A 13,455-nucleotide genomic window follows, 5' to 3' on the forward strand; every position below is an offset into this window, starting at 1 on the left:
GGTTACATGTCTGTAGTCCCAGCTACTCAGGAGGCTGAGGCAGGAGGATAACTTAAGCCCAGGTGATCAAGGCTGCAGTGAGCTATGATCATGCCACTGTACTCCAGCCTGGGTGACAGAACAAGACTCTGTCTCATAAATACATATATACATACATACCTACATACATACTACAGTGGTTCATTTGAAAGTAATTCTGTATGTCCTGTTCCTAAATGTTTTAGGAAAATCTGGTTTTCACCAAGCTTGCATGTTCTGAATCCTGCTTAAGTTCAAAGTTTATAAACCTCCATTAGGTATGTGAATTTAGTTTTCAGCAAATTATTCCTTTGGTTTCCCAGAAGCTTCCTTCACATTCCAGCTCCTCAAGTAAATGTTAAAAGTTTAACAAGGAAAAGGAGTGAATTGATTTTGTATATATTTTTGTTTGGTGAAATAGCAGAGTGTAGGCATAGTCTTTTCAGATAAGTTTGCTAAAAAGTAGTTTCCTGTCACCTCCCTTTGAAAAGAACTGAGGTGTGCCCCGTCCTCAAACCTACCATCTTTCCAATTTATTTGTTTATTGGGGTAGTAGGTGGGAATAAATGTTTCTTAGATTTTTCTGGCCTCCCTTCCTAAGCCAGGGTAGCTCCTGGCAAATAGTCCCCAGACAAACCTTAACTGGGCCGCCTTCCTGGAACCTCATTTTATACCCAAAATACAAAAAAAAAAAAAATACAAAAATAGGAAAACACATGAAGATAAAGTGCTGCAAACACATGACTTTGCAAATATTAATCATACAGAGCCAATCGCTTATGGTATAGAAATAGTCTGAAGTATTCTTTTGGCACAGCATTGCCTGTGTGATTCTCGCCAGAAAGGTTTAACTGGATCTGATTATGAGCAGTGATCAGCAGAGGACTGTGGGGAACCCCTGCAAATCAGGGCTCTTTCTAAGAGCTCTGGCCTGAGCCTTGAGCAGATGTCCACATCCGGAAAGTCAGTGAAGGTGGGGGCTCCTACATTAAAGGAAGCTAAGGAGACATAATAACCTCCTTAATTCATTTTTTTTTTTTTTAAAAACAGCTTTTTAAAGACATAATACACATACCATGAAGTTTATCCTTTTAAAGTGTATAGTCCTAAGCCAGGCTCTGTGGTACCCACCCATAATCCCAGCTATTCGGGAGGCTGAGGTGAGAGGATCACTTGAGCCCAGGAGTTTGTGACCAGCCTGGGTAACATAGTGAGACCCCATCTCAAATAAAAAAGAAAAAAAAAAACATGAAGTGTACAGTCCAGAGTTGTGCAGTGGTCGCCACTAATTCCATGACGTTCTGTCACACTAACCAGAAACCCCATGCCAGTTTTTCTTCCTTCTCCTCACTCTCCCAGCCCCTGCAACCACTCACCTACTTTCAGTCTATACATTTGCCTTTTCTGGACATTTCCTGTACAGTATGTGGTCTGTTTTTTCTTTAGCATGTTTCCCTGCCCATCCATGTTGTACCATGTCTCAGTACTTTATTCCTTTTGATTGCTGAGTGACATTCCATTGTGTGGATATTATCACATTTGTTCACCCATTCATCAGTGGATGAATGTAGTTATCCAGTTTTTACTAAGTGAAGTGTTTGGACTTAGTGAAGTAGCTAGTCTCTTAAAGATGAGTTCTCTGGCAACTTTCCCCCTCCCTTCATATGGACCCTGCTTTTCTTGTTTCTTTGTGTGTCTTGTAATTTTTTTGTTGGAAGCTGGATGCTTTAAATAACATAATTTAGGAATTATGGAACTCAGTCCCTCCCCCAGGTCCCCAGGGTTTGTGGTTGTTTGTTTAGTGACTGTCCTGGACTAATTCTATAAAATCTGATTTCTTTCTAACGTGTGACCACTGAAGTCTCTGCTCGTTGCCGAACTGTCAGCTAATGAATAAACAGAGATTTCCTTCAATGCCCGGAACCAGTCAGTCGCCCAGCCTCTGCCAGAGTGATCCTCATGAATGCCCCTGCTCACCATTGCTCTCTCTATTCAAGCCACACTGGGCTGGTCTTTTTACTGATCCACAAACATGCCAAGCAGTTCCAACCTCTAGGCCTTTGTAGTTGTCAGGTAGTCTTGAGGGTCACTCCCTCCTGCCCCTTGGGTCCCTGTCCATCATCTCCCCTTCCCCTCTATTCTTCATTGCCTTCTCTCCTTCAGTTTCCACAGCACCAGTCTCTGTCTGTCATACTCTCCACTGCCTCTCCCTTGTTTGTAGTTTCCCCTTTCTGGAAGGTAAGCTCCTTGAGGGTGGGGATTGTTCTGTGTTTTGTTACTGAGTATCTAGAGAGAAGGGAAAGTGCCCGCCTCTTTGTTGAATAAGTGAATGGGGAGGGAGCTTAGGCAACCTGTTCTTGTTTAAGAATGAGGGCCAGACGTGGGGTCTCACTCCTGTAATCCCAGCACTTTGGGAGGCCGAGGCCAGTGGATCACTATAGCTCAGGAGTTCAAGACCAGTCTAGTCTGGTGCACTCTAGTCTGGGTGATAAAGTGAGACCCTGTTTCAAAAAAACAAACAAAAAAATGAAGAATGACGTGCTAAAATGCCAACTGGGGCCAGACACGGTGGCTCATGCCTGTACTCCCAGCACTTTGGGAGGCCAAGGCGGGCGGATCACCTGAGGCCAGGAATTTGAGAATAGCCTGGCCAACATGGTGAAACCCCGTCTCTACTAAAAATACAAAAATTAGCCAGGCGTAGTGGCACATGCCTGTAATCCCAGCTACTTGGCAGGCTGAGGCACAAGAATCCAGGAGGCAGAGGTTGCAGTGAGCCGAGATTGCACCACTGCACTCCAACCTGGGTGACAGAGCAAGACTGCCTCAAAAAAAAAAAAAAAAAAAATGCAGGGTGGTGTTGTCCACTGGTAGTTTTCATGTGGACTCTACCCAGATATCAATATCTTAAAGTCTGTCTTCTGGGACCTTTCGTTTACTCCAGAGAAGAATCCCCCAGTTTTGTTCTGAGGTGTTAGGGGTTTGGGCTGGTAGAGTGGACGCACAGCAGCATAGGCTTGACTTTGGCATTCCAGGGGCTGGGAAAAGGAGGCGAGGGTCCCACAGTTTGATGTCTAGACTGCCATTAATTGTCCTGACTTTAGCCCCACAGCTCAAGTCACCTGTGCCTGGTGGCATACTCCCCACCCACCCCGCACATAGGGCAGCTTTGGTTCCCCTCCTCCAGAGAATTATCTTCTGGTCTCTGTAGGCATGGTGGGGATTTGGGTGTTCATCAGCTCCATTGTTCCCCTTTATTCGGGCCTGTGCCTCATCCTGTCGTCCCCCATGCTTAGAGCCTTGAAGTTCTTGTCCCAAGGGTTCTGAGAGAGGAATCTTTTCTCTTTGCTATTCACCTCTGTAAGCTCTCATGTTTACCCGGTTAAGTTTCTTAAACTACTGCATCTTCTTCTTCAGTTCTTTTTGTCCTTAAAGGTTAATACCTTTTAAAATTTATTTACTGTCATTTTAAAAAAGCTTGACAGAGATGGGGGTACCAGTATTAACCGAAAGCTCTCTGTGTTTCTTAACATCAGTTTTAATTTGGTGTTTAAATGTTTGCTTGGGGCGTCCTGTCTCCGCTAGCCCTTGATTGAAGGCACTCTGTCATGCATATTTCTACTCATAGTGTCACATAGATTGACTATTGCTTGATGGGCTATTAGTGAGATAGTGGCTTAAGGAATCTTAACTTTTTTTTTTTAACTTGGCCTTATTTTTCTTGTTATTTCATTTCAGTCCCTAAATTATCTTTTCAAATATTAAGTCATGGCAGGTAATAGTTTTTCTTTTTTAAAAATAAATCTTTTAAAATGTTGAAATTAAATTGCTTCTTTGCTAATTTGATTTTTAAGAACAAAACACTACAAGTAGAGTACATTTAAATGACTCATAATTACTCACACAAATGCATGTAAACTTGGATATGCAATTAGGCAGCTCATTATGCTGCAAATGCAATTACATGCTTAAGGTCATGGCCACTCCCTCTGGCTCATCCAGTGTTCTCTTGGGTTTATGATCATTTATTAAGCCTCAGCTGTCAGAATTTGAAAATACATGCTGCTGCTAGTGAGGCCTTTCCAACAATAATGGAAGAAAAGCTGGAAAAGAAAATTTTCTTTTGAGTTTATATGCAGAGTTGGTTTTCTTAATTGGCAAAATCCCATTTTCCCACAGGAGATGCAGGCTAGGTAATTAGAAAAATTATCATTAATCATAATAGTGGTCAGTGATATTTATAGTATATCTATATTTAGTATATATTTACCATATGTAGCTATGTATAGTGTGTATATACATTATAGTACAACTCCATCATCTCTTATCTGCAATTCTGAAATTTAAAAAGCCTTGAAAGTTTGTTTATAACCCTGTGGTGAACCCTGACTGGACCTGATTTATTAGGACTTCAACCTATGTGAAATAATGAATTTCTTTGTAGGTCTGTGTTTATCCCAAATCACTGGTGTGAATTTGTGTAGGTTTTGCTGCAGAGATGTTAATATGGTTTGATCATGGGCCACTGACCCAGACCTTACTGAAGTTTTTTTGTTATATACAGCATACATACTGTATTACTTTTTTAAAATGCAAAAAGTTATTTGTTTCAAACTCTGGTTCCAGTTGTTTCTGTTAAAGAACCAGGGCCTCACTGCAGTGAGCTATGGTCATACCACTGCACTCCAGCCTGGGCAACAGCAAGATCCTGTTTCCCAAAAAGAATCATGGCCTCACAGTAAGGGTAACAGATTTCTGGTTAGACCTGGATTTAAATTCTAATAGGGGGCTGGGCACGCTGGCTCATGTCTATAATCCCAGCACTTTAGGAGGCCGAGGTGAGCGGATCACCCGAGGTCAGGAGTTCAATACCAGCCTGGCCAACGTGGTGAAACACTGTCTCTACTAAAAATACAAAAATTAGCTGGGCGTGGTAGTGCACACCTGTAGTCCCAGCTACTAGGGAGTCTGAGGCAGGAGAATCACTTGAACCCGGGAGGCGGAGGTTGCAGTGAGCTGAGATCGTGGCACTGCACTGCAGCCTGGGTGACAGAGTGAGACTCCTAAAAAAAAAAAAAAAAATTCTAATGGGGGATAAAAACCCTCTACCTCTTGGAGTGTGGGTTGCTAGTGCTATTATTATTTTTATTGTTGTTATTGTTTTTATTATTGTTCCAGTTCCAGAACTGATATTTATATCTATTTTTAGAGTGTCCTGAAAACAGTTCTATAATAAAATAACTAGATACTTGATATGGTTGCTAGGTGGTAAAAAAAACTTTTATATTCAAACTCCCTGTTGCTGTTAGTAAATGTAGTTCTTACCTGTTTGATTTAATAATGTCATTATAACATAAAAGTTTAAATTGAATTTCTAGGATTGTAATAGTTGAAGATCACTAAAAGGTAAAAATGACAATTCTCCTAACTAAACATCTTCTGTGTAATTAATCAGTGAAATATATTAATTTTATGTAGCACTACGTTCTAACTATTTAGTGTGGCAGTTAAGCTTTACTGGTTATGAAACCATAGCCTCTCAGTTGTTCAGGGCCTTGCTCAAGTGCCCCTTGCAAAGCTATCTTGATCGGCCTCAGCGGATAAAGGGCTTCCTAGAACCTTTTTAAAATTTCTGTTTTGGCACTAATCCCATTGTATTGTACTTGATTGTTTTCCACTTACTTATGTTTGACTTTAGCACTTAACTTTTACCAAATGCTCTGTTAACTTTTTGAATGAATGAATGAAGTTGAAGAAATTAAGAATAATTTAGTCCTTCCACATAAGTATTGCTGTATTTGAAACAACTCTGTTCCTTTTGGGTTTCATTCTACTATTTTTATAGGGTATACTGTACTTGGAACATAATAAATATGGAATTTAATAAATATGTGATGAATAAAAATTGAATTAAAATCTATTTCATTACATTTCATGGTTTCAGTTTTATTCCTGAAATAAAATAATTTACTTAGGTCCTTTTTCCATGTGATTCTTTTTCTTTCTCTTCTCTTGTCTTCTCTGGTCTTCTTTCTCTTTTTCTTTTATTTAACAGGGTCTTATTCTGTTGCCCAGGCTGGAATGCAATGGCGTGATCATGGCTCACTGCAGCTCAACCTCAAGTGATCCTCCCGTCTCAGCCTCAGGAATAGCTGGGACCACAGGCACATGCCACCATACCTGGTTAATTTTTTAATATTTTTTATAAAAAATATAAAAAATGTGTAGAGACAAGGCCTCACTACATTGCCCAGGCTTGTAAAAGAATATTTCTAGGCTGGGCGCTCTTGAAATCCCAGCACTTTGGGAGGCCAAGATGGGCAGATCACCTGAGGTCAGGAGTTGGAGACCAGCCTGGCCAACATGGCGAAACCCCGTCTCTACTAAAAATACAAAAATTTAGCTGGTTGTGGTGGTGAGTGCCGGTAATCCCAGCTACTCAGGAGGCTGAGGTATGAGAATCGCTTGAACCTGGGAGGCAGAGGTTGCAGTGAGCCTAAATTACGCCACTGTACTCCAGCCTGGGATACAGATGGAGACTGTGTCTCAAAGAAAAAAAATAATATTTCTAAAAAAAGATAATTTCAAATTTAATGGCTGTTCTATGTTATCAATTATTTTCTTATTTGTTCCATTAATAGTACGTTAGATAATGAAAGGCTTTGTCATACTCAGTAGCATTATAAGTAAGCAGAAAAAAATGATGGCATTTGTATTGGTTTAGTAGACTTTGGTTCTTTGTCTATAATATTAATAGTACTTTGTTGTTGTTTTAATCACCCTTGATCTGTTAAAACCATTTATCTGGTAATCCTCAATCTTTTTTTCTGTCTCAGCACAGCTTTGGGATGTAGCACAGTGATTTTTCTAAAGTAGAGTGAGGGAGGGAGTATCTTCTTTCAGCTCCCTAAGAGTATTAATTTTATTTTTATTTTTATTTTTATTGTTCTTAGAGACAGGGTCTCACTCTGTTGCCCAGGCTGGAGGGCAGTGGCACCATCATAGCTCACTGCAGCCTCCAAATCCTGGGCTTAAGGGATCCTTCTATCTCATCCTCCTGGGATAATAGTTGGGACTACAGGTACATGCCATCATGCCCAGCTAATTTTAACAATCTGTTTTGTTTTGTTTTGTTTTGTTTTGTTTTTTAAGCAGGGAAGCAGGGTCTAATTCTGTCACCCAGGCTGGAGTACAGTGACACAGTCTTGGCTCCCTGCAACCTCCACCTCCCAGGTTCAAGCGATTCTCATGCCTCAGCCTCCTGAGTAGCTGGGATACAGGCATGCGCCACCACGCCTGGCTAATTTTTGTATTTATAGTAGAGATGGGGTTCCACTGTGTTGGCCAGGCTGGTCTTGAATTTGTGACCTCAGGCGATCTGCCCACCTCAGCCTCCCAAAGTGCTGGGATTACAGGTGTGAGTCACTGTGCCTGGCCAACAATATGTATTCTTGTAGAGATGGGATCTCACTGTGTTGCCCAGCCTGCCTTGAACTCCTGGGCTCAGGAAGTCCTCTTGCCTTGGCCTTCCAAAGTGCTGAGATTAGGCGTGAGCCATTGCACCTGGCCCCTAAGATTTTTAGTATTCACCCTTTTTCCTCCCCACTTGTAGTGCTTTACAGGAATACATGATAATTTTGAGTTTTATAATTAACATCTTAAAGACAAATTGTAATCATAGAAGCGGTGATCATCTTGGGCACATGGCATGTATTTTCATGTCCTTTAAAATTGGTTCTTCCGCTCAATAGCATAAGCAGATACTTTGCTGCATTTGAGTTGTGGCCTTCTTGTAGCATGTTGGTACATAAAGATTCATATTTTAGAGAATCAAGTATTTCCATTTAGATTGGTTGATATGATTATCATTAAAGTTGCTAAGGGAGCCACATTATCCCTTTCTAGCAATCTGATGAATCAGTTTTCAATTTTCTACTTTTATTAATACTGACCTGTGAGTTGAAGAAATATTGCTGGGCACAGTACCACTGCCTGTAATTCTGTCTATTCTGGAGGCTCTCAAGAGTTTCAAGACTAGCCTAGGCAACACAGCAAGAACCTGTCTCTAAAAAAAATAAAAAGAAAAAAAGAAAGTCTTATAAATTGACCACAGCATGGGCAACATGGTGTGACTGGAGCATAGAATACAGCAATGTAACAGCAGGACCGAAAACCTGGAAAGTTTGAGGTAGTAGTGATAGTCTATATATGGCTAAAAAGGATGTTTTCCTCAAGTTGTAAAATGTGGAATTTAGAAAGTAAATTAATATATTTCAAAGGATTAGTTGAGGTTTAACATATTTTATGGCTATGAAGGCAATAAAGACATTTTACACATTGATGCTGTGATGTAGCTACATCAGAGAGTGTGACGTGCCTGTGATTGAGCCCTCCTTATTGGCTAAGCTGGCCACTGGTTTTGAAACTTAATGGTAGGCCTCTGACGAAAGGTCTAATGTGGATAAAACCTGCATTTTATACCAGTGTAAATCAATAATTTCAACTTTGTTATGGTGGTTTTGATGTTTTTTCTCTGAAGAGGAACTCAGGAAATGTGATTAATAAGGTCAACTACTAGATTTAATTTTGTTTTTGATGGAAATATTTTTTCCTAGAAAATTTAATGGCCATGAATCTGATTGCAGAGATTATTTACCATAACTAGACCTGTCCCCTGACAGGCAATTTAAACCATTTCCATTAAAATCTAGATAATCAGAAAGAATGTTGTGGAACATTATAAAAGAGGGCTATGTGAAAGTAAATTCACATCTAGACTGTTTTAGTATTCCTGCCTTCACCTTTGAAAGTCAGTGCACACAGTATAATCTTTTTATTGTCTTTGAAGCCCATGTTTATGATTGATTTAAAAAGGTGGAACAATTTATTTTGAGGTTCTTTGGGTAACAGTGTACCCTTGTATAGGAATCAAGATAGATGTAACTTTCACCAGAAGTATTCATATAGCCAGTAGCTTTATGGTGAGATATTTGAGTGTTTTTATCTGAATAAGGAATATTAGACCAATTTAGAAATACTTTTGCCGGAGAGGACCCTTTCAGTTTTAGTACTTTATGCATATGAAATTCATATGTGTTTTATACATGAATAGATTTATTTATCACATAGTTATTGAGCACCTACTATTTGGCAGGCACTGTTCTAGGTACTAAAAATTCAGCAGTTAGCAAAACAGATGTCTCTCCTCAGAGGACAATATCTTGGATATTATATCTAAAAAAGCAATAATAGCATACTTTGATCTCGTCTAGAAAAGAAAAGATTGCTGCTTTAGGGAGTACACCATTATCTGATAGAGCTTTGCATTTGCAGGTTTATGACTCACTGGAAGCAGATACCCCTGTAGTTACAAGGGCCTCAACTCTCTTGGCTTCAGAAGATGCCTGTGATTTTCCTAGCTTGCTCATGTGCTCCTTCCGACATGAAGTCCTTTCTTTTTTTTTGAGACAGAGTCTCGCTCTGTAGCCCAGGCTGGAGTGCAGTGGCGTGATCTTGGCTCACTGCAAGCTCTGCCTCCAGGATTCATGCCATTCTCCTGCCTCAGCCTCCCGAGTAACTGGGACTACAGGCATCCGCCACCGTGCCTGATTTTTTTTTTTTTTTTTTTGTATTTTTAGTACAGACAGGGTTTCACCTTGTTAGCCAGGATGGTCTCAATCTCCTGACCTCGTGATCCTCCCGCCTCGGCCTCCCAAAGTGCTGGGATTACAGGCGTGAGCCACCACGCCCGGCCATGAAGTCCTTTCAAATAGACTTATTCGGTGTCCCAGCCTTCCCTAGTTTTTTTTAAGCCATCTTCCCCTTGGACTCAGTGCAGTCTGAGTTCATTGCACACACATTGTGTGTGTATGTGCGTGTGTGTGGACACGCAAGTGCACACATGTGCTTCAGCTGGATTTTAAACTTCTTCAGGGAGATTGTGGTCAGTGTCTTTAATTTAGCACAGTGCTTTGTATGTGGTAGCATTTAGTTGTTGACTTCAAGCTACTGTCCTAAAATTGCTTAAAACCATAGCAGTTCTTTTAAAAAGTGTTCTATATGGAATTTTTAAAAAATGCCTTGCATTTCTTGAAGGTTTGTCTTTTATGGTTGGAGTCAAACCACTTAGTATATAAAAACCTTTACTTCTATTTTTAAAAATTGTAGATTGCACTAATATGAAATTTCTTCGGAAGACTCTATATGCTCGAGTTTTTTTCGTGTTTATGAGTACCATAGCTGTGTTGAGGTGAAGAGAATCACTCTTTCTAATCAGGCAAAATAATGTAACTAAATTATTATGGCCATATCTAACATTTACTTTTCTTTTTATTTGAAGAGGGTGTTAACAGGGGCTGTTTTTCTTTGTTATAACTCTCTTCCTTCTGCCTTTCCTTCTTCAGAAAGTTTAAGCTAGATTTAATAATTTCCATTATGATTTCTGGGTTTTTTTCCAGTATGCTTGATTGCTACTGAAATAAACAGGTTAAGTCGTCACTGGAAGTTCCATTTTGCCCGAGTCCAGTGTTCTCTCATTGGAATACCTCTAGCTTAAGGGAGGATTTCACTAGCATATCTTCTCTGTTGACTGAGCCAAGGTTTCCTTTGGCATACATTGACCTCAGCGGGTGTGGCATTTTGTTGGGAAAGATTTGTATCAATAGCAAAAATGTACAAAGTGATCATAGTATTTTATGAAAGTAGGTGGATTATATTTTTTCATAGTTGGATTACAAACTTAATGATTCATATTTTATTAGTTGGTTATAATTCTGTTCAGCCTTTTGTTCCTCAGCCTTTTGTTGGGATAACTCGTGGAGCCTGGTCACCCATTTAGTTTTGAAGAATTCTTTATACAGAAATTTCAAAAATCAACTAATTATTTTTAAATGGCAAGTAAAAATTATATGTATTTGTTGTGTACCGCATGGTGTTTTGAAACATGTATATGTTGTGGAATGGCTAAATTGAGCTAATTAACATTTGCATCACCTCACGTAGTACTTACCATTTTTTGTAATGAGATCATTTAAAATCTACTCTCTTAGCGATTTTCAAGAATACAATATATTGCCATTAACTATAGTCTAGAATTTTAGTTTTTAATGAGTTAAATGAATTAAATGAAGTGGACTATGCAGAATGGAATGTAATTGTCAAGTAATTAGTTGAAAAATCTTAAAGTAATTTTGGGCCGAGTGTGGTGGCTGAGCCTGGCAGATTGCTTGAACTCAGGAGTTCAAGACCAACCTGGGCAACATGGCAAAACCCTATCTCTACAAAATAATAATAATAATAATAATAAATATTGTTTTTTAAAAAGGTAATTTTTCTTTTAGACTTTTGCTTGGCAAACTTAAAAAATCTAGTGTACCAAATAATGCTTTTGTAGAATTCTAGTAGTATTTTGAAGGAAGGAGGTGATACATGAATGGATGGATGTTATTATAAGTATCTGAATTATTTATCTGTACTTTGATAGTGCTAATATAAGAACATTCATTCATACTTTTGTACCTTAGACTAAGTGAGGTTGTTTTCTCTTACAAGCCTAAACATTTACCACTTTGCTTATTCTCTTCTGTTATATACTTGTTCATTATACATAATTGCATCCATTTGTCAATACTTCTGATAGAAAAAAGGATTTAGAAATCATGTTTAACAAAATCTGGTTATAAATAACTGAGACTTGGATGGCGTGGTAAACTGTGCCTTTGCTGACCTTCTCATAAACACCAACAGGTTTTGGGTCCTGCTCCTCGGTGGTGTTCCTTCTTAGACAACTTGACCGAAGAATTAGAAGAGAATCCAGAAAGCACAGTCTATGATGATTATAAATTTGTCACCAAGAAAGACCTTGAAAATTTAGGTAAAAAAAAAATTGTGATGAAATATTATGTAATTACTTTATTTCTACTTTTTTTTTGAGTTTTGAACATGAGAATTGGCTGAGCCATGTTTACCTCATCTCCCAAATCTTCCCTTTCTGCCAAATCAGATATTAAACATACTATAAATTGTCAGATTTGTAACCTTTCTCCTTAGAGAAAAGTTCAAGTAAATTTAACATGCTGAAGCTTTTTTGTATTTTAAATGAGAATTTATTTTAGCAAATAATTTCTTTTAGCATACTAGCTATATAGAGGAAAAAAATTGTCATGAAAGCAGTGATTTTTTTTTCACCAGTATTATCTGAAGTATAATAAGGTTTTGAAAATGTCTCAGAGACGGCAAGTAAATGATTCCTGCCTCCCTTTTAGGTTTGATTATAAAAGACCCAATCCAAAACTTAGAAGTGATACATTGAAACTTCAGATGTAGAAGAACCTTAATAGTTACTTTATGTTTAAAGGTCACAAGCCAAGAAGTGTCTTAAAAGAACAGCAAATACTTATGAGATAGGGCTTACTATGTGCAGACAGTATTTTTTTTTTTTTTTTTTTTTTTTTTTTTTGAGACAGAGTCTTGCTGTGTCATCCAGGCTGCAGTGCAGTGGCCCAATCTTGTCTGATTGCAACCTCCGCCTCCTAGGCTGAAGTCATTCTCCTACCTCAACCTCCCGAGTAGCTGGGATTACAGATGTTCGCCGCCATGCAGCATGGTAAGAGGGGGTTTCACCATGTTGGCCGGGCTGGTCTTGAACTCCTGGCCTCAGGTAATCCACCCACCTCAGCCTCTCAAAGTACTGGGATTACAGGTGTAAGCCACCGTGCCCAGTCTGTGCAGGCAGTATTCTAAGCGTTCTACATGTAACTCATTTAATCTTCACATCCCTATGGATTGGGTACTATTATGATTCCATTAGATAAGGAAACTGAGACAAAAAAAAAAAAGATAAATGTATGTTGCCAGAAGTTTCAGTGGTAGTAAACTTGAGAGTTGAGCTTTAAATCCAAGAGTCCGTGCCCTTTCCCCAGCCATCCCAGCCCCTGCAGGACATGTTGGGCCTGCTTGCCTAGCCCTCCTCTAGGTTAGAGTAGATGGTGCTCATCTTGTTCTGCTGCTGCCAGAGGGCTACAGCAGAAGTTACTGAGAGTGGGAAAACTTAGAGGATCCATTCTGTACAAGGCAAGGCAACTTAGTTGTCTTTGGAACAAATAGATGTGCAACAACAGTTGAGTATTAAAACAGAATCATGTTACCATTAGATTAATTAAACTTCCTTTTTAACCCATATCTCATAGCACAGTTAATCCAGGTGGAATTACTTTCTGTCAGTTACTACCAAAAAAGAGCTGAATTTAGCCTTTTAAAAAATGACTTGAGTGAAATAGGACCTTCTTACTGCAGTGCCTTCTTAAGTGTCTCCAACGTAATTTTCATAATATGCTGTGTCACACTCACCTACATTCCTAAATCGAATGAAAAAAGGTCATTGTTCTTCTATGGATTTTTAAAAAACTACTATGTTTAGTACATTTTGGGTTCTTTTTC

At 39.0% G+C, this 13,455-nt stretch overlaps 1 protein-coding gene across 11 annotated transcripts in view; it reads left to right on the forward strand.

Moving 5' to 3' along the window:
* The window catches only part of NOL10 (nucleolar protein 10), a 119,425-nt gene that overhangs the window by 72,387 nt on the left and 33,583 nt on the right, over nucleotides 1-13,455 (forward strand). For all 11 annotated transcript variants that reach the window (XR_001715130.4, XM_525686.8, XM_016947059.4 and 8 more), the window contains one exon: nucleotides 11,764-11,890. Coding sequence is in view for 10 of the 11 variants with exons in the window: in XM_525686.8 (XP_525686.2) it covers nucleotides 11,764-11,890 (127 nt within the window). In the remaining variant the exon portion in view is untranslated. The remainder of the gene's footprint in view (nucleotides 1-11,763; nucleotides 11,891-13,455) is intronic.

Source organism: Pan troglodytes, chromosome 12, assembly GCF_028858775.2.
Source record: "Pan troglodytes isolate AG18354 chromosome 12, NHGRI_mPanTro3-v2.0_pri, whole genome shotgun sequence".
Taxonomy (NCBI): Eukaryota; Metazoa; Chordata; class Mammalia; order Primates; family Hominidae; genus Pan; species Pan troglodytes.